Genomic DNA, 23,095 nt, shown 5'->3' with positions numbered 1-23,095 from the left:
CCAGGAAAGATTCCACTAAGAGGAGTTACTTCTTTCTGTGGAGGAGGTTTGCCGTCTGGTGTGACAGCAAGGCCCTAGCTCCTCGCTCTTGTCCTACACAGACCCTGCTTGAATACCTTCTGCACTTGTCTGAGTCTGGTCTCAAGACCAACTCTGTAAGGGTTCACCTTAGTGCAATCAGTGCTTACCATTACCATGTGGAAGGTAAGCCGATCTCAGGACAGCCTTTAGTTGTTCGATTCATGAGAGGTTTGCTTTTGTCAAAGCCCCCTGTCAAGCCTCCTACAGTGTCATGGGATCTCAATGTCGTTCTCACCCAGCTGATGAAACCTCCTTTTGAGCCACTGAACTCCTGCCATCTGAAGTACTTGACCTGGAAGGTCATTTTCTTGGTGGCAGTTACTTCAGCTCGTAGAGTCAGTGAGCTTCAGGCCCTGGTAGCCCAGGCCCCTTACACCAAATTTCATCACAACAGAGTAGTCCTCCGCACTCACCCTAAGTTCTTGCCAAAGGTTGTGTCGGAGTTCCATCTGAACCAGTCAATTGTCTTGCCAACATTCTTTCCCCGTCCTCATTCCTGCCCTGCTGAACGTCAGCTGCACACTTTGGACTGCAAGAGAGCATTGGCCTTCTACCTGGAGCGGACACAGCCCCACAGACAGTCCGCCCAATTGTTTGTTTCTTTTGATCCCAATAGGAGGGGAGTGGCTGTAGGGAAACGCACCATATCCAATTGGCTAGCAGATTGCATTTCCTTCACTTACGCCCAGGCGGGGCTGGCTTTTGAGGGTCATGTCACGGCTCATAATGTTAGAGCCATGGCTGCGTCGGTAGCCCACTTGAAGTCAGCCTCCATTGAAGAAATTTGCAAAGCTGCGACGTGGTCATCTGTCCACACATTCACATCTCATTACTGCCTGCAGCAGGATACCCGACGCGACAGTCGGTTCGGGCAGTCAGTTCTTCAGAACCTGTTTGGGCTTTAGGATCCAACTCCACCCCCCGAGGGCCCTGTTTGTTCTGTTCCAGGCTGCACTCTCAGTTAGTTGGTAAATTTTTTAGGTCAATCTCAGTTATGTCCTCGCCGTTGCGAGGTCCTATTGACCATGGTTGTTGTTTTGAGTGAGCCTGGGGGCTAGGGATACCCCATCAGTGAGAACAAGCAGCCTGCTTGTCCTCGGAGAAAGCGAATGCTACATACCTGTAGAAGGTATTCTCCGAGGACAGCAGGCTGATTGTTCTCACAAACCCGCCCGCCTCCCCTTTGGAGTTGTGTCTTCCCTTGAAGTGTATTGTCTTGCTACATACTGGACTGGCCGGCTCGAGCCGGTTTCGGGCGGGAAGACGGCCGCGCGAGAGCTAGCAAAGGACTTTGCTAGGAAGATTCCGATTGGAGGGGCTGCCGAGGACGTCACCCATCAGTGAGAACAATCAGCCTGCTGTCCTCGGAGAATACCTTCTACAGGTATGTAGCATTCGCTAGGTGGGAACAGACCTAGAACCATTAGTGCACATGAGCTGGAATGCTGTTCTGCACATAGATGTGCAGTCCAGTTCTTTTACTGTTACCTGCAGCACCTCTCCCTCAACTTCTCATCCCCTGGTGGTTGTTTTTTTAAATATTTTTTTAATGCATGCATTTCCACAAACTAAGAAAAAAACTTGTACATCTTTCATATTTTCATAAAGAACAAATAGAAAAAAAACAAAATAGAAAAAAAACATTAATGCCAATCACCAAAGCACAAGCCAACTTTAATTCTCCTTAGACCTGGCATTAAATCCCTGACAGAAAAGCATTCACTTAGCTTTTAGGCTGCATATGGGTTTAATAGCTTTATTACCATTTAAATAAGCTGTGCTCTGATGCTAGCATAAATGTTCATTCAGTTTGCTCATGTGCATAACTTTTTTACCATTGGGTGGTCACAGAAGCACAGAATTTATTGCATCAGCCCCATAGAGGGGCTTTATATGGCTTCCCACAATGCATGAACACCCTCTGAGCTGTTTTTTTTTTTATTTCTTACATAGGATGTGGTTATTCTAATTTGCCAAAGCTGTAGTGAAATGTTTTTTTCTGACTTCTAAAATTGTGTGAATTAAGCTTAAGAAATTTATTTTGGTGATAATAAAATAGTTTGCTTGCAGATGCCCATAGCAGTAATTACAGCAGGAAGAAAATAGTATTGGAAACAGAGACATACTGGGTGTCTTTTACTAAAGATTAGCTCGAGTTATCTGCAGCAGGGCCTATAGGAATAAAATGGGACCTGCTGCACATAACTCGAGCTAACCTTTAGTAAAAGACCCCCACTAACATTACCCCTGCTTGTCAACTCCTACTTCCTCTCTGACCACAGTTTTGCTTGCAGAAAGAGAAGCTTTTTATCCACTCAATGAAACTGGCACTGCATTTATTATCAATTGAAACCATTGCTTTGTATATGTTTTCTAACCTTCTCTACTCGTTAGGATCATTAAATATTCCTGAATTACATAACATTGACTGTTTAGTCAGCTGTTTGCTTGCAGAGTCTTGGGAGAATTTTACTAACTCCTGGTTTTGTTTTCAGGAGAGGTGCAGTGGGATAATGGGAAGGTTTCTGGAGCTGTATACAGTGGAGAAGAAAGACTTACTGAGCTGTTTGTGAAGGTAAACAACACATTGTCCAGTAACTGGTATAGCCCTAGTATACATGTGTCTAAACAATTCTTTCTCCGAGGACAAGCAGGCTGCTTGTTCTCACTGATGGGTGACGTCCACGGCAGCCCCTCCAATCGGAAACTTCACTAGCAAAGGCCTTTGCTAGTCCTCGCGCGCCCATGCGCTCCGCGCATGCGCGGCCGTCTTCCCGCCCGAACCGGCTCGTGTTCGTCAGTCTTCTTTTGTCCGCGCTCGGTACGGTCGTGTTTGCGCCGTTCGCGCCCCTTAAGTTGACCCTCGCGCGTCTTTTGACTTTTTCGCTCTTAAAAAAAAAAAAAAAGGGATTTCGGAGAAGGACCTTACGGTCTTTTTCCCTTCCCCGTATTTCTAGTTTTTGGCCCCGATAAGTTTTCTTTCGTTTTCGGGGTAGGCCCCTTTGAGGCCTCGGGTCGAGTTTTTTTCTCCCCCTCTTTTTGGTGCCTTACCGCAATTACGAGTTTTGATTTCGCCGGCGTGATTTTTCCGCCCATGTCATCGAAGTCTCCCAGCGGCTTCAACAAGTGCACCCAGTGCGCCCAGGTAATCTCGCTCACTGATAGGCACGCGTCGTGTCTTCAGTGTCTGGGGGCTGGGCACCGCTCGCAGGCCTGTAGTCTTTGCGCCCTTTTACAGAAAAGGACTCAGGTAGCGAGATTGGCCCAGTGGAACGTTTTGTTCTCGGGCTCTTGGTCGGCACCGGGAGTATCGAGTGCGTCGACGTTGACAGCGTCAAGACCTCCGCCCTCGGCCGCGAGTGTATCGAGGCATCGACCCTCTGCATCGTCGGGGCCGAGACATCGGAAGGCTGCGTCGGTGGTACCGGGACCTCCACTAGTGCTGATGTCGTTGGACGGTGGTGCTTCGTCTGGAGTGCAGGTGAGGGCTGTCCATTCCCCTGCTGGTGGCGGTGAGCCTTCGGGTGGGTCTCCCCCTACCCTGAGGGCTCCTGCGGTACAGCCCCCCCAAGACTGACCTTCTTCGGCCTCGGCCCCGAGGAAGCGACGGCTGGATTCTACATCCTCCTCGTCGGTACCGGGAAGCTCCGGTGACATGCTTCGTTTGAAAAAGTCAAAGAAGCATCGACACCGGTCTCCTTCCCGCGTCGGTACCGAGAGCTCTGGGTCGCTGAGGGAGTCGGCACCCAGCAGGCATCGGCACCGGGAGGACCGCTCACCCTCTGTTCAGGAGGTGTCGATGCGCTCCACCTTGGACAGCCCGGAACAGCCTCCACGCCCGGAACAGACTCTGACTTCGACTCCTGCATCGGCTTCCATGTCTTTCTCCACAGCCGCCCTGCACGAGAGTCTCCGGGCCGTTCTCCCAGAGATCCTGGGAGAGCTGTTGCGCCCTTCCCCTCCAGTACCGGGGGTGCTTGCGCCACCGGTACCGTCGAGTGAGGCGCCGGCTGGCCCCTTGCCCGGGGTGAGGTCTCCGACATCGGTACCGACTGCGGTCGCCTCCCAGGAAAGCTCCCTGACGACGTTGGCGGAGGGAGCTTCGCCGGTGCGGGCGAGGGAGTCTACCTCTCGACGCTCCTACCGTGGCCGTGGTTCCACGGAGTCGAGCCGGGCACGGCTTCAGACACAGGTTCGTGAACTTGTGTCTGATACCGATGGTGAGGCCTCGTGGGAGGAGGAGGAGGAGGACATCAGATATTTCTCTGACGAGGAGTCTGATGGCCTTCCTTCTGATCCCACTCCCTCCCCTGAAAGGCAGCTTTCTCCTCCCGAGAGTCTGTCTTTCGCGGCCTTTGTCCGGGAGATGTCTACGGCCATCCCCTTCCCGGTGGTTGTGGAGGACGAGCCCAGGGCTGAAATGTTTGAGCTCCTCGACTATCCTTCTCCACCTAAGGAAGCGTCCACAGTACCCATGCATCATGTCCTAAAAAAGACATTGCTGGCGAACTGGACCAAGCCTTTAAGTAATCCCCACATTCCCAAGAAGATCGAGTCCCAGTACCGGATCCATGGGGACCCAGAGCTGATGCGCACTCAGTTGCCTCACGACTCTGGAGTTGTGGATTTGGCCCTAAAGAAGGCTAAGAGTTCTAGAGAGCATGCTTCGGCGCCCCCGGGCAAAGACTCTAGAACCTTAGACTCCTTTGGGAGGAAGGCCTACCATTCCTCTATGCTCGTGGCCAAAATTCAGTCTTACCAGCTCTACACGAGCATACACATGCGGAACAATGTGCGGCAGTTGGCGGGCTTGGTGCACAAGCTCCCCCCTGAGCAAGCCAAGCCATTTCAGGAGGTGGTCAGGCAGCTGAAGGCGTGCACAAAATTCCTGGCCAGAGGGGTGTATGACACCTTTGATATTGCGTCCAGGGCCGCTGCTCAAGGTGTGGTGATGCGCAGACTCTCATGGCTGCGTGCCTCCGACCTGGAGAATAGGATCCAGCAGCGGATTGCGGACTCGCCTTGCCGTGCAGATAATATTTTTGGAGAGAAGGTCGAACAGGTGGTAGAGCAGCTGCAGCAGCGGGATACCGCTTTCGACAAGTTCTCCCGCCGGCAGCCTTCAGCTTCTACCTCCACAGGTAGACGTTTTTATGGGGGAAGGAAGACTGTTCCCTACTCTTCTGGCAAGCATAGGTACAATCCTCCTTCTCGACAGCCTGCGGCCCAGGCTAAGCCCCAGCGCGCTCGCTCTCATCAGCAGCGTGCGCCTCAGCAAGGCCCCTCGGCTCCCCAGCAAAAGCAAGGGACGAGCTTTTGACTGGCTCCAGCAGAGCATAGCCGACATCCAAGTGTCAGTGCCGGGCGATCTGCCGGTCGGAGGGAGGTTGAAAGTTTTTCACCAAAGGTGGCCTCTCATAACCTCCGATCAGTGGGTTCTTCAAATAGTCCGGCAAGGATACACCCTCAATTTGGCCTCAAACCCTCCAAATTGTCCACCGGGAGCTCAGTCTTACAGCTTCCAACACAAGCAGGTACTTGCAGAGGAACTCTCCGCCCTTCTCAGCGCCAATGCGGTCGAGCCCGTGCCATCCGGGCAGGAAGGTCTGGGATTCTATTCCAGGTACTTCCTTGTGGAAAAGAAAACAGGGGGGATGCGTCCCATCCTAGACCTAAGGGCCCTGAACAAATATCTGGTCAAGGAAAAGTTCAGGATGCTTTCCCTGGGCACCCTCCTTCCCATGATTCAGGAAAACGACTGGCTATGTTCTCTGGACTTGAAGGACGCCTACACGCACATCCCGATACTGCCAGCTCACAGACAGTATCTGCGATTTCAGCTGGGCACATGTCACTTCCAGTACTGTGTGCTACCCTTTGGGCTCGCCTCTGCGCCCAGAGTGTTCACGAAGTGCTTGGCTGTAGTAGCAGCGGCGCTTCGCAGGCTGGGAGTACACGTGTTCCCTTATCTCGACGATTGGCTGGTGAAGAACACATCCGAGGCAGGAGCTCTACAGTCCATGCAGATGACTATTCGCCTCCTGGAGCTACTGGGGTTTGTGATAAATTATCCAAAGTCCCATCTTCTCCCAGTGCAGAGACTAGAATTCATAGGAGCTCTGCTGGATTCTCGGACAGCTCGTGCCTATCTCCCAGAGGCGAGAGCCAACAATTTGTTGTCCCTCGTCTCGCGGGTGCGAGCGTCCCAGCAGATCACAGCTCGGCAGATGTTGAGATTGCTGGGCCACATGGCCTCCACAGTTCATGTGACTCCCATGGCCCGCCTTCACATGAGATCTGCTCAATGGACCGTAGCTTCCCAGTGGTTTCAGGCTGCTGGGGATCTAGAAGATGTGATCCACCTGTCCACGAGTTTTCTCAAATCCTTGTATTGGTGGACGATTTGGTTCAATTTGACTCTGGGATGCCCTTTCCAAATTTCTCAGCCACAAAAGGTGCTGACTACGGATGCGTCTCTCCTGGGGTGGGGAGCTCATGTCGATGGGCTTCACACCCAAGGAAGCTGGTCCCTCCAGGAACGCGATCTGCAGATCAATCTCCTGGAGTTACGAGCGGTCTGGAACGCTCTGAAGGCTTTCAGAGATCGGCTGTCCCACCAAATTATCCAAATTCAGACAGACAACCAGATTGCCATGTATTACATCAACAAGCAGGGGGGCACCGGATCTCGCCCCCTGTGTCAGGAAGCCGTCAGCATGTGGCTCTGGGCTCGCCGTCACGGCATGGTGCTCCATGCCACTTATCTGGCAGGCGTAAACAACAGTCTGGCCGACAGGTTGAGCAGGATTATGCAACCTCACGAGTGGTCGCTCAATTCCCGTGTAGTGCGACAGATCTTCCAGGTGTGGGGCACCCCCTTGGTAGATCTCTTTGCATCTCGAGCCAACCACAAAGTTCCTCAGTTCTGTTCCAGGCTTCAGGCCCACGGCAGACTGGCATCAGATGCCTTCCTCCTGGACTGGGGGGAGGGTCTGCTGTATGCTTATCCTCCCATACCTCTGGTGGGGAAGACTTTGTTGAAACTCAAGCAAGACCGAGGCACCATGATTCTGATTGCTCCTTTTTGGCCGCGTCAGATCTGGTTCCCTCTTCTTCTGGAGTTGTCCTCCGAAGAATCGTGGAGATTGGAGTGTTTTCCGACCCTCATCACACAGGACGAAGGGGCGCTTCTGCATCCTAACCTCCAGTCTCTGGCTCTCACGGCCTGGATGTTGAGAGCGTAGACTTTGCCTCTTTGGGTCTGTCAGAGGGTGTCTCCCGCATTTTGCTTGCTTCCAGGAAAGATTCCACTAAGAGGAGTTACTTCTTTCTATGGAGGAGGTTTGCCGTCTGGTGTGACAGCAAGGCCCTAGATCCTCGCTCTTGTCCTACACAGACCCTGCTTGAATACCTTCTGCACTTGTCTGAGTCTGGTCTCAAGACCAACTCTGTAAGGGTTCACCTTAGCGCGATTAGTGCATACCATTAACCGTGTGGAAGGTAAGCCGATCTCAGGACAGCCTTTAGTTGTTCGCTTCATGAGAGGTTTGCTTTTGTCAAAGCCCCCCTGTCAAGCCTCCTACAGTGTCATGGGATCTCAATGTCGTTCGCACCCAACTGATGAAACCTCCTTTTGAGCCACTGAACTCCTGCCATCTGAAGTACTTGACCTGGAAGGTCATTTTCTTGGTGGCAGTTACTTCAGCTCGTAGAGTCAGTGAGCTTCAGGCCCTGGTAGCCCAGGCCCCTTACACCAAATTTCATCATAACAGAGTAGTCCTCCGCACTCACCCTAAGTTCTTGCCAAAGGTGGTGGCGGAGTTCCATCTGAACCAGTCAATTGTCTTGCCAACATTCTTTCCCCATTTGCTTTCCTGCCCTGCTGAACGTCAGCTGCACACATTGGACTGCAAGAGAGCATTGGCTTTCTATCTGGAGCAGACACAGCCCAACAGACAGTCCGCCCAATTGTTTGTTTCTTTTGATCCCAACAGGAGGGGAGTGGCTGTGGGGAAACGCACCATATCCAATTGGCTAGCAGATTGCATTTCCTTCACTTATGCCCAGGCTGGGCTGGCTCTTGAGGGTCATGTCACGGCTCATAATGTTAGAGCCATGGCAGCGTCGGTAGCCCACTTGAAGTCAGCCACTATTGAAGAGATTTGCAAAGCTGCGACGTGGTCATCTGTCCACACATTCACATCTCATTACTGCCTGCAGCAGGATACCCGACGCGACAGTCGGTTCGGGCAGTCAGTGCTTCAGAATCTGTTCAGGGTTTAGAATCCAACTCCACCCCCCTAGGCCCATTTTTATTCTGTTCCAGGCTACACTCTCAGTTAGTTGGATAAGTAGTTAGGTCAATCTCAGTTATGTCCTCGCCGTTGCGAGGCCCAATTGACCATGTTTGTTGTTTTGAGTGAGCCTGGGGGCTAGGGATACCCCATCAGTGAGAACAAGCAGCCTGCTTGTCCTCGGAGAAAGCGAATGCTACATACCTGTAGAAGGTATTCTCCGAGGACAGCAGGCTGATTGTTCTCACAAACCCGCCCGCCTCCCCTTTGGAGTTGTCTTCCCTTGCCTTTGTTTTGCTACATATGGGACTGACGAACACGAGCCGGTTCGGGCGGGAAGACGGCCACGCATGCGTGGTGCGCATGGGCGCGCGAGGACTAGCAAAGGCCTTTGCTAGTGAAGTTTCCGATTGGAGGGGCTGCCGTGGACGTCACCCATCACTGAGAACAATCAGCCTGCTGTCCTCGGAGAATACCTTCTACAGGTATGTAGCATTCGCTGTATATGTTACTAGTGTATGCAAGACGATCCTAACCATTGTAAGTGGACTCTGGTCCTCAAAGCTCATGCCTCATTAAATTGGTTGGTCTGTAAGGTGCCACCTGCCTTTGTCATTTTTTGTTAAACCAGACTAAAATGGCAACCCCTCAAAGTTTTTAATATATTGGTGGTTGTTGATACAATATTTTGTGTTTCTGCCCAGTGAATTTGAAATCAAGAAGCAGAGAAATCATGGATATGTATGTGAAAGGAGGATCCTACAGGAAGGTCTTCAAACTCTGAAATGGCTTTGTCAATCACTATTAAGTTTTAAAAATACTTGACAAACAAAGTGAGCTCAGTACTTCATTGATTTTATACAACTTGATGTACCTTTCATTGTCCATATGGATATCTAGGCGGTAGTGTTTCCTCTAAGCTGTGCAGGAGTCCCTCCACCTATTTTCCTGCTGATGGTGGTGGTTGAAGATCACATTTTTCAATAGCAAGGGGCAGGCAAGTTCTGCAGAACTCCAAAGGACTTGTCTGTCCTTAGTGATTGAAAACACGATATTGAAGGATTCCACCCCCCCCCCCCCCAAGCAGGAATGCATTTGGAGGACTCCTACACAGTTCAGAAGGAACATTGCTAGGCAGTGTACAGAATTAAAAGCATAAAAAAGTGAAGAAATAAAACCAGTATTCAAATAAAAGAAAAACAACTAAAACTAACAAAACATTATTTGAAAAGAGAAAAAGTTGCAATATATAAAGCGGAAAAAAGAAATACATAAGGAAAGTAGCAGTAGGAACATCAAGATCTATTTAGCTTCTTGAAAAATGGTATAGAAATCTGTGATAGTCTGAGATATAATCATAGGCCTAGAAATGTAGAAAATGAGGATCAAAAGGTTCTTCTAGTAATGGATAATTCTGCGTATTTATATTAAATGTTACCAAGTGTAGATTAGCATTGTGAATCAGATTTGTAATGCTGATTACATCATGGGGGATCCAGGTTCTGGTATGATTTGGTCCGACCATGGAGGTGATACACCAAGATCCAAAGAAGCACAGGAATATCGGGGTGATGGCTGACTGATATGTAGCGCCAGAACAGTAAGTTGCTCCACTGCCCATCCATGTGTTAACTTGTTGACATCTACCTTCACTGAGAAGACCTTTCTGTGAACCCTAGATACCCTGCCTCCTTACTTGCAGATATCACCACTTGGGCTGACGCCATCCCTACAAGAGGGCTTGCTGGCCTCACAAAAGGGCCCTTATTGTGGGCTGTATTGGGCAGTGATATTTTGTTGTTTAAATTTGGGTTTTGATTAAGTTTTAATTATACTCTTTTGTTTTTGCTTTTCCTTGTTCCTGAGTTGTTGTTTTGTTAAGGAGGGAGGTGAGGTGGGCTTGAGGAAAGGGAGGATTCTGGTTTTAAATATGGTTGGATCTTAGAATGTAATTATTAGAATCTTGGTATAGGTCTTAATATTCTGATTTAGTGAGGGTTGGAAGTCAGTTGGAATGAGGAGAAGTCTAGGTATTAATTGCATTTGGAAAATTCAGGGACATTCAAGGCCATGTGGAAAGTTTGGCATGCTCAGGGGATTCCAAGATGGCAGACCTGTATTAGGACCCTGTGGGATGTTCGTTTGGTTGACACATTTTAGCATTTCATTTCTTTCAGGCAAATGAAAGGGTGGAAAGAAAGCTAAACCCCCCCAAGCTGCTGCTAAACCCCAGGTTGGACCCATTGATGCCTTAGTTTCCAGTGGCGTGTAGCAGAGTTTTGATCCAGAGCGATGCTTGCAGGGACCAGACTGAGATGGAGGAAGTCCTGACTGCTGGAATGGGCCATTTGTCTTTTTGAGCCTGGATTTGAGGCCACTTGCTGTGCAGCCACATACGTCAGGCTATTTGGACCCCCTTAATCTACCACCCCCACCCCCCCCCCTTTTGGAACAACTTTGTGCTGCAGTGTTGGCTAAGCAGCTGCTTTCGCAGGGTCTCCAGGATTGTATCTCCTCATTGAGCTGAAGAATTTTCTCATTTAGAAGAGGATGTGCCTGAATTGTCTACTTCTAAGCTACTAAGTATACTTGTAAGGAGACCTTCAAATATTTCATTGGATACTATGGGTTGCAATCTCAGATTTGGGCAGATTTCTATTACCAGTTGTGAATGACCTGAGACCATGAGTAATATCTCTTGAGACAAAAATGAAACATCAAGAAGTTGATGTTAAATTAAAGGCTCCATTCGGGAAAGTCCTACGTCTCTATCCCAAATTCAAGCAGTACAAGCTACTCTAATAATTGATGTGAGTGGACTTCGCTCAGAAATAGAGAATCTGGATAATATTATTGGATGTACAAATTTGAGATTTTTGAACTTTCCAAGGAAAATGAATATCTCATTTAGAGTTATGCTGAAAAAGTATCTTATAGAAATTTTATTATGAGAAGATATGTCAATAGTGGTTCATGCTTATCTTCTTGAAAGAAAGCTCAGGCTTGGTGTTTCAATTGTAAGTGTATTTCAGCAGACTCATTGGAATCTTCTAGAGAGTCTCCTATGTTTGGTGTCTAGTCTTAAACAACTTTGGGTCCAGCCTGGGGTTTAGCAGTGGCTTCACAGGATTTAGCCTTCTGTTCACTCATTTGTTTGCCCATGATCATAAGACATTGATTAATACTTTTGAAAGAGACGGGATGGTAAAACTTGATGTTAAAACTTTATTTTAGGACCAGAGATCAAACGTTTTCTTCCCTGAAATTGTTTTCTCTGAGGACAAGCAGGCCATGTAGTTCGCACATGTGGGTGATGTCATCTGCAGAGCCTGGTGCAGAAACGCTGCCCAGCATTCTATTTCTAGAGCTTTAGGCAGCGCTCCCATCATGCATGCACTTGTGCCTTCTCGCCTGACTTGCAAGCGTGGAACCAGAGGAGGCAGTGCATGCAAATTTACCTTGTGAATATTATCTCAAAAACCTGGCTGGCTTGGTGTGTCCTGAGGACTGGGTTGAGAACTCCTGATCTAGACTGGTCTGGCAGGATATAGATGTGTGAAATTTCCCCTCTGCAATTAAATCTCTAATAAGGATAGTCTTATTTATAAATGAGCATAAACTTTAAAAAAAAAAAAAAAAAAATTTGGCTAGAGACAAGATGGCGCTGTGAGAGGACGCACGTCTGGGAGCTCCTGATTTTCTCAGCGGACATACCTGGGACGCAGCACTCTTCCCCGTTGATATTATGGGGAAGAGGAAGGGCAAGACCGGGGCTTCAGCCTCCTCCGACCCCGCGAATCCGGCTACCCAGCAAAAGACGCTGGAACAGTTCGGAGTCCAGGCGTTGAAGCTGCAGACGCCAACGCTGACGGGACCCAATGCTGGTCAGACGGACCGAAGCATTGAGGCGGCCTCGCTAAGCCCGCCTCAGATTACAGCTCCTCCTCGACCCGGAAGCAGCTTAGTGCCGGCAGGGAAGCAGTTCGATGACCCTTCCGAAGTGGTGAGATCTCGAGCTGCAGAAGGGGGCCCTGCCGCTACCTCAACCCCAGAACGGAACACTGCTGGTAGTATAAGGGCTGAAAGCCTGATATCTCCCCTGATTCTGGAGGCCGCTTCTGAGAGAAGTCGAGTGGAAATAAGACCAGCTGTTATAACGATGGAGACACTGTGGGACGCTATCCAGGGAATTAATACCACCCTAACCCAGGTAACAAACTCCATTAAAACAGAATATCTAGACTTAAAGCAAGAACAAAGTGTCCTATCCGGGAGATTACAAGAAAATGAGAGGAAAATTGAGACACTAGGAGAAGAGACACAAAAACTGCAGAACTTAACAGGAGTAATGGTTAAAGAAAGGGAAATTCTAGCTAGGAAGCTAGAATTTCTTGATAACCGAGGAAGGAGAAATAATTTAAGATTTCTAAATTTCCCAAAGTCTCCACTGATTCCAGCAATAGACATGTTAAAAAAGTACTTTGGTGAAATTCTGGGAGTTCCGGTAGAGGGTTTTCCACCAATTACCAGAGCTCAATATATCTCAGGAATCAGAATTCCCTCCCAAGGCTCTCAACCTGGACTTAACCTTACAGAATTTCTGGAAAGTTCTCTAGAGGTGATAACTCACCGTACCACTCTCCTTGTGACCTTTGCACTGGAGCCGGATAGGAATAACATTTTTCGTTTATATTTTAAACATATGAAAGCATTATTCCTGGGGGCCAAGATACAAGTTTTTCCTGATCTGAATAAAGAAACACAGAAAAGAAGGCGAGAGTTTCTGGCGCTAAAACCACGAATACTCGCATTAGGTGGATCTTTTGTACTGAAATATTTGTGTAGATGTTTTGTTTCTTTAAATGATGTTAACTATGTGTTTCTTGACCTTGAGAAATTGCAGGCATGGGTGGTTGCCAAAGAGGAGAGTGGTGGTATTGGATCGACCTGAATCATCACACAGTTTGATATGCTAGTAATATCAGCTAGTTGGTTTATGTGTCTTTTCCTCTCAATTAATTATTAAGAAAACAATTCCTTAGCTTAATTCCTAGTATCTTGTCTGACTTATTGTGGTCAAAGTAAGAAGAACTATTACCTAATTGTGTTAGAGTTTTGGAGATATCCTGTAATATCATTTTCTAACATTCTTTGTATGTATATATATGGTTTGTATTATTTGAAAATTATAAAAAAAAAAAAAATAAAAAAAAAAAATTTGATATTTGAATGACAACCAAGCTAAGAAATCTTGTATAATAAAGCCCAAAAATATGCCCCCACCCCCTTTCAGCAGATGGAGGCAGAGAACTTGAAGCTTCAAGTTATATCACTGATATAAGGAAGTGATGCAGTCAGGAACCTTCCAGTATTTCTTTGCCTGCAGCAGATGGAGCAGGTAGATTGGTACAGCAAGATCTTTCTTATTGTAGATTTTTTTTTTTTTTTTAATGTTGGGCTAGACTCCTCAGGCTACAGCCCTCAGTTTTTTGGTTGATGTCTGGCTGGGAGGTTTCCTTCCAGGGTCTGACTCATGGCCTGACCTGTTGTTGAGGCTGAGGAGGGTTTTCTCCTTGATGGACTGGACCTTCGCATCTTGGGCCAAGCTGCAAAGAGACCTGCAGGCCTAGCAGCAAAGGTCTCCCCCTTCCCCTAGGGGCTTTGAGAAAGCAAAAAAAAAGTTTGGGGTTTGGACTGTTTTTACCTGAAAAAGGAATACTACAATACTGAAGAAATTTAAAAAGCGTAAGTAGAAGTAGTTTTATGGGTAGTTGAGCAGGCTGAGGTACTGCAAGCTTTCCCAGGCTGGTAGCAAACTGCCTTTATTTAGGATCGGGGCAGGTGGAAGGCCATACACCTACTGCTGTATCAGAGCACAGCAGCTTCAGGCTGTCAGTATGCAGGCTGGCTGGCACTGTGGCGCACAAGCAAGGTGGCCAGTATGTTTTGCCTTGTGTGCATCAGGGAAGCACTTGAGGTCGAGTTGAAGACTCGTTAGTATCTATTTGGCCACTGTAATTGCTTTTCTAGGGAGAAGCTCTAGCTCTTGCAATTTGTTTTTATGCAGTAAATTATTTACTATACCGCATCTCATTGTTAAACAAGCCAGAATGGTTTACAATCCTATAAAATTATATAAAAACCAGAAAAGAACTCCATAAATGATACCAGTGTATAGAGCTGTTTGGTTTTTCAAATCAGCTTTGTATATATAACTTATTCTCTTATCTGTGATCTATAGCTTGTGTCTTTTTGGCTTTCTCAGGGCCAAGTTAACAGACAGGCTTGCTTGGCCTAAAATAATGGGCCATAAACTTTAAAGCCTCTGTTTGTTTCAAACAGACTCTGAACTAATACAGAGAAGCACTTTCAGTGAAGGAAATATGAGTGTTAAGATATTCAGGGAGATTTGGGGTTGCAAAGGACAATTTGAGGAAAAATATCAAAGAAGAAATAGAATTAAGTGAAGGTGACCTTAGAGGTCAGAGTTGAAGAATACCAGTTAAGTAAGAGAGAAAATATAAGGCATTAAGTGATTCTTACAAAATTAGGCTTCAGTAATCTGACAAGCACAATTTGTGGGAGTCAGGTTTTGTTAGGCTTCCAAAGGAAACTCTCACACACAGAGAGATTTTATTTTCCTTATACTGAAATTTGGACTGATATAAATAAGAATTCAATTTTCTGTAACACTGGGGTAAAAATTTTTTTTATTGTAACCATTTATTTACTCTAATACATTTTAGCATTGTTATAAAAGAGAAAAACTAATACTAATGTCAAGAGTGTTTCCTTTGCCAGAAAGGCTTTCTTTCAGTCTTCTGTTTTGGTTAGCTTCCCTTTAGAGGCAAGAGGGTTGTTAATTGTTAATATACCAGAGAACCATACAACAGCAAGCACATAAAAAACTCACCTTCACATCCATAACACCTAACAAATAAAACCTCCCCTCATTACAGGAACCAGCCAAACATGACACGAAGACTCATGTGCGAACTTGAAGAAAGAGGCCATAAGAAAAGAGAATAAGAACTTTCTAGCCAATGGTGTTGTGGGAGGAAATTCCATAATGCTGACGATTAGATAGATTCCCATCTCACCTATTATCAGTTAACGAGCAGAGGGTACGAGCTAGTGAATAGGGAATGATCAGTGAAACCAAGTATGAATGAGTGGAACGATAAAGAACCTTATGCACCAGGGTAAGAACCTTTAATTTAATTCTAAACTTGATTAGTAGCCAATGAAGGGGTTGTAAGAGTGGTGTGATACGGTCATGACGAGTGGCTCTGCAGATGATCTGGGCCGCAGTGTTTTGAAGGGTTTGGAGACGTTTCAAGTTGTATTTAATGCAATTCCAGTATTCATATTGTGCATTTATGTAGGCATAAAACAGCACAAGGAATGAAGTAGAATCAACTATGTTGCAGACCACAACCGACGTAGAAAGTAGAAATCTGTCTTAGGGACATGGGGGGCAAAAGATAGTGCTGAGTCTATAATAATCCGCAGATATCTGAAAGAGGCAACTATGACAATTTGCCTGTCAAATAGAATAGGATTCCCTAGTGGTGGAGATAGTGAAACTGTAATCCAACTAGCTACTTTCTTTTCAGGGTTCAGTATGAGGCAATGCTTCTTGAGCCACAAGGCTACCTCTTGTAGACTGGTTTGAAGAGGGTGAAGGTTGAGTGAGAAGGGAGTCTGTGTAATGTATTAACAGAAAGTCGTTGGCATAAGAATAAGAGTTAATGCCAAAGGTCTAGATTAGTAAGGGTGTAGGGGGCTTACAAATAAAGGGTGAAGAAGACAAAACAGAATCCTGGGGTGGGGGACCCCATATGAACTTGTACAGGAGGAAGATGTGGATAGTGGTTGAGCCACCTTAAAAGAATGGTGTTCCAAAAAAGAGGCAAACCTTTTGAGCACTGAACCGGTTATATTTTGTGAGTGCAACCACTGAAGAAGATGATTGTGATCGATCAAATCGAACGCTGCCGACAAATCTAAGATTACAAATAATACAGTCTTGCTTTGTTCCAAGTGAGAGGCCAACATGGAATCCATATGAGTAGAGAGAGGGTGGGATGCCGTGTCAACATGAATGTGCTGAAATTCTCCAGAATAAGGAGAGCAGAATTTTTTATTGTTTCATTAGCCAAAGATTGACAGACTCACTTTTCAGTGAGGCACATTAAAAAAAAGAATATGGAAGCGTGAAGTAGCGGCAACCCGTATTAAAAAAAAGCTCTACATACGAAAGACTGTGTGAAGAGATCTCCTTAGCTGAGTACAGTGTGGGAAAAATTATTGCCAGTAAGTAGCAGGTAAGTAAAGCAGGCTTCCAGTAAAGCAGGTTACTCTCACCTCTTAACACCATTTTCAAACCCTCGGGAGCTGGCCATCCCTGCCTTCGAACTCTCCCACTCCATAGAGGCTTCTCCCCTCTCCCTGGGCCCCTCTCTATCCCAGCTGGGCCGCATGGTATATTGATTGCATCCAGGGGAACTGAGCTTCTTCCCTCGGTCTCCCCCTAGTGGGTGACAAAATTATAGGCTCAGCTTGGCTATCCCCCTGGCTTCCTCTGCTGGAGCTGGGAATCCATTCCCTTGTCTCCAGACTACTCTGTCGCCCTCCTTGCAGTGACTTCTGGTACTTGTATTTCAGGGTCTAACTGCTTCATCTAGCTGCCCTGGCAGTAGCCTTGTCACAGTATGAAGAAACGAATCCAAGCGTCTCGAGAAGCCCAACGGGAAAAGCTTTTGGGGGCTCAGTCTGGACCTTTGACATCGACAGGAGCATCGACGTTGGGGAGCAAGGTAATGGCTGCTGAGAGACCAACTCGTGCTGGGAGGTCTCCAACTGCAGTGCTGCCTGCGGCATCTGTGTTTCCTGCTACCCAGGTCGGCTCCCCTTCGACTTCGGTGGAGGGAGCTTCGCCGCAGTCAGATTGGGCATCGACCTCTTGACATCGCCACAGAGATCATCGTTCCTCGGCGTCGAGACAGGTCCAGAGTATCTTGACACAGGTAGTGTCTGACACTGAGCAGGAGCGCTTGTGGGAATCAGAGGAAGATCCCAGGTACTTCTCTTCCGATGAGTCTTTTGTGATTCCCTCTGACCCTTCTCCTCCACTGGAAAGAAGACCATCTCCACCGGAGAGTCTGTCTTTTTCCTCTTTTGTCTGGGAAATGGCTACGGCTATTCCTTCCCTGTTGAGGATGAGCCCAGGTCTGGTATGCTGGAAGCCCTGGATTATTCTTCTGCACCTAAAGAGGCTGTGACAGTCGCTCGCCATAAGGTACTGGAGGAAGTCCTTATGAGAAACTGGTCCACCCCTATGTCTGGCCCTGTGGTTCCCAAGAAAGCTGAGTCCTAGTACCGAATCCACGGTGAACCTGGATTGATGAGGTCCCAATTACCCCACAATTCCATGGTGGTGGATTCCGCTCTCAAGAGAGCTAGGAGTACTAGAGACTATGCTTCGACGCCCCCAGGCAGAGAAGCAAGGACTCTTGACTCTTTTGGGAGAAAGACTTATCAGGCCGCTATGCTCGCTGCCAAGATCCAGTCATACCAGCTCTTCACGAGCGTACACTTGCGGGACTCGATAAGTTAACTGTCCAGCTTGGTTGATGCACTCCCTGCGGAGTTGGCCGAGCCTTTTCGCCAGGTTGTAAGGCAGCAGAACACGTGTCGCAAGTTCCTGGACAGGGGTACTTTTGACACTTTTGATGTGACATCCAGGATCGCTTCTCAGGGTATAGTGATGTGCAGACTCTCATGGCTGCGTGTCTCTGACCTGGATCGTTCGGTTCAGCAGCGGATGGCGGATGTTCCTTGCCGGGGGGGGGGGGGGGGGGGACAATATTTTTGGAGAAAAAGTAGAGGATCTTGTTTATCAGATTAAAAAGCATATTGATGCTGTTGATTCTTTCTCCCACTGTGTGCCTTCTGCTACAGCCTCCTCATCTAGGAGGTTTTTTGGAGGGAAGAGAAGTGCTCCTTATTCCTACTCTAGGCATGGGTACACTCCTGCTTCTTGGTAGCCTGCCCAGGCTCAGCCCCAGCGTGCTCGTTCTCGTCAACAGCGTGCGCCTAAGGCCTCTGCGGCTCCCCAGCAAAAGCAAGGGATGGGATTTTGACTGGCTCCAGTTCAGTATAGCCTCTGTAAAAGTGTCCATACTGGATGTCTTGCCGGTAGGGGGGAGGTTGATGTTTTTTCACCAAAGGTGGCCTCTCATAACCTCCGACCGGTGGGTTCTTCAAATAGTCCGGTTAGGATACACCCTCAATCTGGAATCCAAACCTCCAAATTGCCCACAAGGAGCTCATTCTTACAGCTCACAGCACAGGCAGGTACTTGCAGAGGAACTCTCTGCCCTTCTGAAGGCCAATGCGGTCGACCCCGTTGCACCAGGGGAAGAAGGGCTGGGATTCTATTCCAGGTACTTCCTTGTGCAAAAGAAAACGGGGGATGCGTGCCATCCTAGACCTAAGGGCCCTGAACAAATTTGTAGTCCGAGAGAAGTCCAGGATTGTTTCCCTGGGCACCCTGCTTCCCATGATTCAGGAAAATGATTGGCTATGTTCTCTGGTCTTTAAAAGGATGCTTACACCCATATCTCGATACTCCCAGTTCACAGGAAATATCTTCAATTTCTGCTTGGAACACAGCACTTTCAGTACTGTGTACTGCCCTTTGGTCTGGCGTCTGCACCCAGGGTATTCACAAAGTGCCTGGCTGTAGTCACAGCGTCGCTATGCAGACTGGGAGTGCATGTCTTCCCTTATCTCGACGATTGGCTGGTGAAGTGCACATCCGAGGCAGGTGCTCTACAGTCCATGCGAATGACTATTCAGGTGCTAGAACTACTGGGGTTCGTCATCAATTATACCAAATCCCATCTCACCCCAGTTCAAAAATTGGAGTTCATTGGAGCACTGTTGAACACAAAGACAACTCAAGCTTTTCTCCCCGAGGTGAGGGTAGACAATCACCTGTCCCTAGTGTCTATGGTTCGAGCGTCTCAACAGATCACGGCTCAGCAGATGTTGAGACTTCTGGGGCATTTGGCCTCCACGGTTCATGTGACTCCCATGGCACGTCTACACATGAGATTAGCTCAGTGGACCCTAGCTTCCCAGTGGTGTCAAGCTGCGGGCAGTCTAGAAGATATGATCCATCTGTCCACCGACTTTCGCAATTCCTTGCAGTGGTGGACAATTCGATTAAATTTGACTTTGGGACGTCCATTCCAAATCCATCAGCCGCAAAAAGTGCTGAAGACGGATGCATCCCTCCTGGGGTGGGGAGCTCATGTAGATGGACTTCATACTCAAAGAGCTTGGTCCTTTCAGGAAAAAGGTCTTCAACCTCCTGGAATTGCAAGCTATCTGGAATGCTGAAAAGGCTTTCAGAGACCGGCTGTCCAACCAAATCATATTGATTCAGACAGACAATCAGGTTGCCATGTATTATACCAACAAGCAGGGGGGCACTGGATCTTGTCCCCTGTATCAGGGAGCCGTCCAGATGTGGCTTTGGGCACACCGCCACGGCATGTTTCTGCAAGCCACTTATGTGGCAAGCGTAAACAACAGTCTGGCCGACAGATTGAGCAGGATAATGCAACCTCACGAGTGGTCACTGAACATGGGCGTAGTCCGCAAGATCATCCGAGCGTGGGGCACCCCCTCGGTGGATCTTTTTGTCACTCAGATCAATCACAAGGTCCCTCAGTTCTGTTCCAGGCTTCAGGCCCACGACAGACTAGCGTCAGATGCATATCCCCTGCATTGGGGAACAGGTCTACTGTATGCGTATCCTTCCATACCTCTAATAGGGAAGACTTTACTGAAACTCAAACAAGACTGCGGAACCATGATTCTGATAGCTCCTTTCTGGCTGCGTCAGATTTGGTTCCCTCTTCTTCTGGAGTTGTCCTTTGAGGAACCGTGGAGATTGGAATGTTTTCCAACCCTTATCACTCAGAACAAGGAGTCGCTTCTACATCCCAACCTCCAGTCTCTGGCTCTCACGGCCTGGATGTTGAGAACTTAGAATTTGCCTCCTTTGGTCTTTCAGAGGGTGTCTCTCGAGTCTTGCTTGCTTCCAGGAAAGATTCCACCAAGAGGTGTTACTCTTTCAAATGGAGGAGGTTTGCCATCTGATGTGACAGCAAGGCCCTAGATCCTCTTTCATTTCCTACACAGACCCTGCTTGAATACCTTCTACACTTGTCAGAGTCTGGTCTTAAGACCAATTCTGTAAGAGTTCACCTTAGTGCGATTAGTGCTTATCGCCGTGTAGAAGGTATGTCTATCTCTGGACAGCCTTTAGTAGTTCGTTTCATGAGAGGTTTGCTTTTGTCAAAGCCCCCTATCAAACCTCCACCAGTGTCATGGGATCTCAACGTCATTCTCGCCCAGATGATGAAAGCTCCTTTTGAGCCACTGAATTCCTGCCATCTGAAGCACTTGACCTGGAAGGTCATTTTCTTGGTGACTGTTACTTTAGCTCGTAGAGTCAGTGAGCTTCAGGCCTTCGTAGTGCATGCACCATATATCAAATTTCATCACAACAGAGTAGTCCTTCGCACGCACCCTAGGTTCCTGCCAAAGGTGGTGTTGGAGTTCCATCTGAACCAGTCATTTGTCTTGCCAACATTCTTTTCCCGTCCTCATACCCGCCCTGGCAAAAGCAGATTACATACCTTGGACTGGAAGAGTCCATTGGCCTTTTACGTGGAGCAGACAAAGCCCTTCAGACAGTCCGCCCAGTTGCTTGTTTCCTTTGACCCCAACAGGAGGGGAGTCGCCATCGGAAAACACACAATTTCTAATTGGCTAGCAGATTGCATTTCCTTCACTTATGCCCAAGCTGGGATAACTCTACAGGGTCATGTCATGGCTCATAATGTTAGAGCCATGGCTGCATCAGTGGCCTACTTAAAGTCATCCTCCATTGAAGAGATTTGCAAGGCTGCAACGTGGTTATCAGTCCACACATTCACATCTCACTACTGCCTTCAGCAAGATACCCGACGCGACAGTCGGTTTGGGCAGGCGGTGCTGCAGAATCTGTTCGGGGTTTAGAGTCCAACTCCACCCCCTTAGGCCCATTTTGATTCTGTTCCAGGCTGCAGTCTGTTAGTTGATTTTGGTTTCAGATCAATCTATGCTACATCCTCGCCATTGCGAGGCCCAGTTGACCAGTCTTCATTGTTTTGGGTGAGCCTGGATGCTAGGGATACCCCAATTGTGAGAACAAGCAGCCTCCTTGTCCTCGGAGAAAGCGAAGATACTTACCTGTAGCAGGTATTCTCCGAGGACAGCAAGCTGATTATTCTCACAAACCCACCCTCCTCCCCTTTGAAGTTGTTGTTGTTGTTGTGTTTATATTTTTGATTAAACTAGAGAGGTATGTTTGCGTGGTTCGCGTTGCTCACGCGAGGGAACTCTCCAGAAAGACTTTGTTTTATTTTGCTTGTAAAATTTTTGCCGGTTCCTGTACCGCAGCGGACGTTGACCCAATTGTGATTACAATCAGCCTGCTACAGGTAAGTATCTTCGCTATACCACCATGACTAACTAGCAGATCTAGACAGTATACAATATTCCAAAAACATCAGAAAAGAAAAGGAGCTACAATAATATTTGATAGGAAAGATTTCAGTCATATCAAAAGAACAAACATTTCAAGGAAGTAGAGGGAGTTTGTAAAAATGGCAACAAAGGCAGATAAAACAACAAGATGAGGGTAGAAGGGCAGATAGAGAAAGAAGGGGGATGGAGTGGGTGGGTAAAGATAGGGGAAACTACAAAGTAACAGCGGCAAACCTTTCAACTGTATCCTAAGGTGGGTTAACGGCTAGAGTAAAAAGCTAGGCCTTTAGATTTAAAACTCTTAAATGAGGGATCCGCACGGATATGTAAAGGAAGAGAATTCCAGTAAGGATGGTGCTGTGAAAAAGAAAGCACATTGTCTAGTCTCCAATTGAGCAAATTTGGGAGCAAGCAAGACCAAGCGGTGGTCCTTCATAGAACAAAGAAGATGGATTGGTGAATACAGAATAATGGGTGAGGAGAGATACTGTGGGAGACCAAGTCTGTAAACTTTAAATGTAAGAGTCAATAGCTTAAAGATAATGTGTTGATTAACACCAGTGATATGTCTGCAGTAATGGAGAAACATGATCACAACGTTGGGTGTGGCATGATAGCCAACAAGCATTTTGCAAGGACTTGAAGTCTCTTAATATTGAACCGGGTGCAGCCTAGTTAAGCTGCATTACAATAATCTAACCTAATGGTCAGTAATGATAGAATCAAAGAATGAAAAACTTGAGCTAAAATAGCAATGGATTGCACAAAGTTGCTGAAGAATGAAGAAACCTGTTTACAGACGTTTGCAAATTGAAAATAACTCCCAGGTACCAAAATGAGTCTACTGGTTGGATGAGTGAACCAAAGAAGTTTAAGGGGTCAGAGGCCATCTGTAAACCAACATACCAAGGTTTTATCCTTATTGAGCACCAGTTTGTGTTCAACAACAAACCAATCTAAGATAAGTGTTGAACAGTCCTGAAGAGGTCTCATGGAAGGGTTAAAAGGGTGTTAGGGAAAAGTAACAGGATATCAACTGCATTGAAGTGACACGAAACACCAGTAGACTGAATCAGGGTTGCATAAGGGCTAATGAATAAGTTAAGAAGAGA

At 47.3% G+C, this 23,095-nt stretch overlaps 1 protein-coding gene across 1 annotated transcript in view; it reads left to right on the top strand.

The window, feature by feature from the left end:
- Positions 1-23,095, top strand: part of SGPL1 (sphingosine-1-phosphate lyase 1) — a 332,112-nt gene that overhangs the window by 122,330 nt on the left and 186,687 nt on the right. The window contains exon 4 of the mRNA XM_030203525.1: positions 2,577-2,656. Coding sequence (XP_030059385.1) covers positions 2,577-2,656 — 80 coding nt within the window. The remainder of the gene's footprint in view (positions 1-2,576; positions 2,657-23,095) is intronic.

The sequence above is a fragment of the Microcaecilia unicolor genome, chromosome 5 (assembly GCF_901765095.1).
Source record: "Microcaecilia unicolor chromosome 5, aMicUni1.1, whole genome shotgun sequence".
Classification (NCBI taxonomy): Eukaryota; Metazoa; Chordata; class Amphibia; order Gymnophiona; family Siphonopidae; genus Microcaecilia; species Microcaecilia unicolor.
The sequence above is the reverse complement of the archived record's forward strand: the minus strand, read 5'-3'. Positions and strand labels throughout refer to the sequence as shown.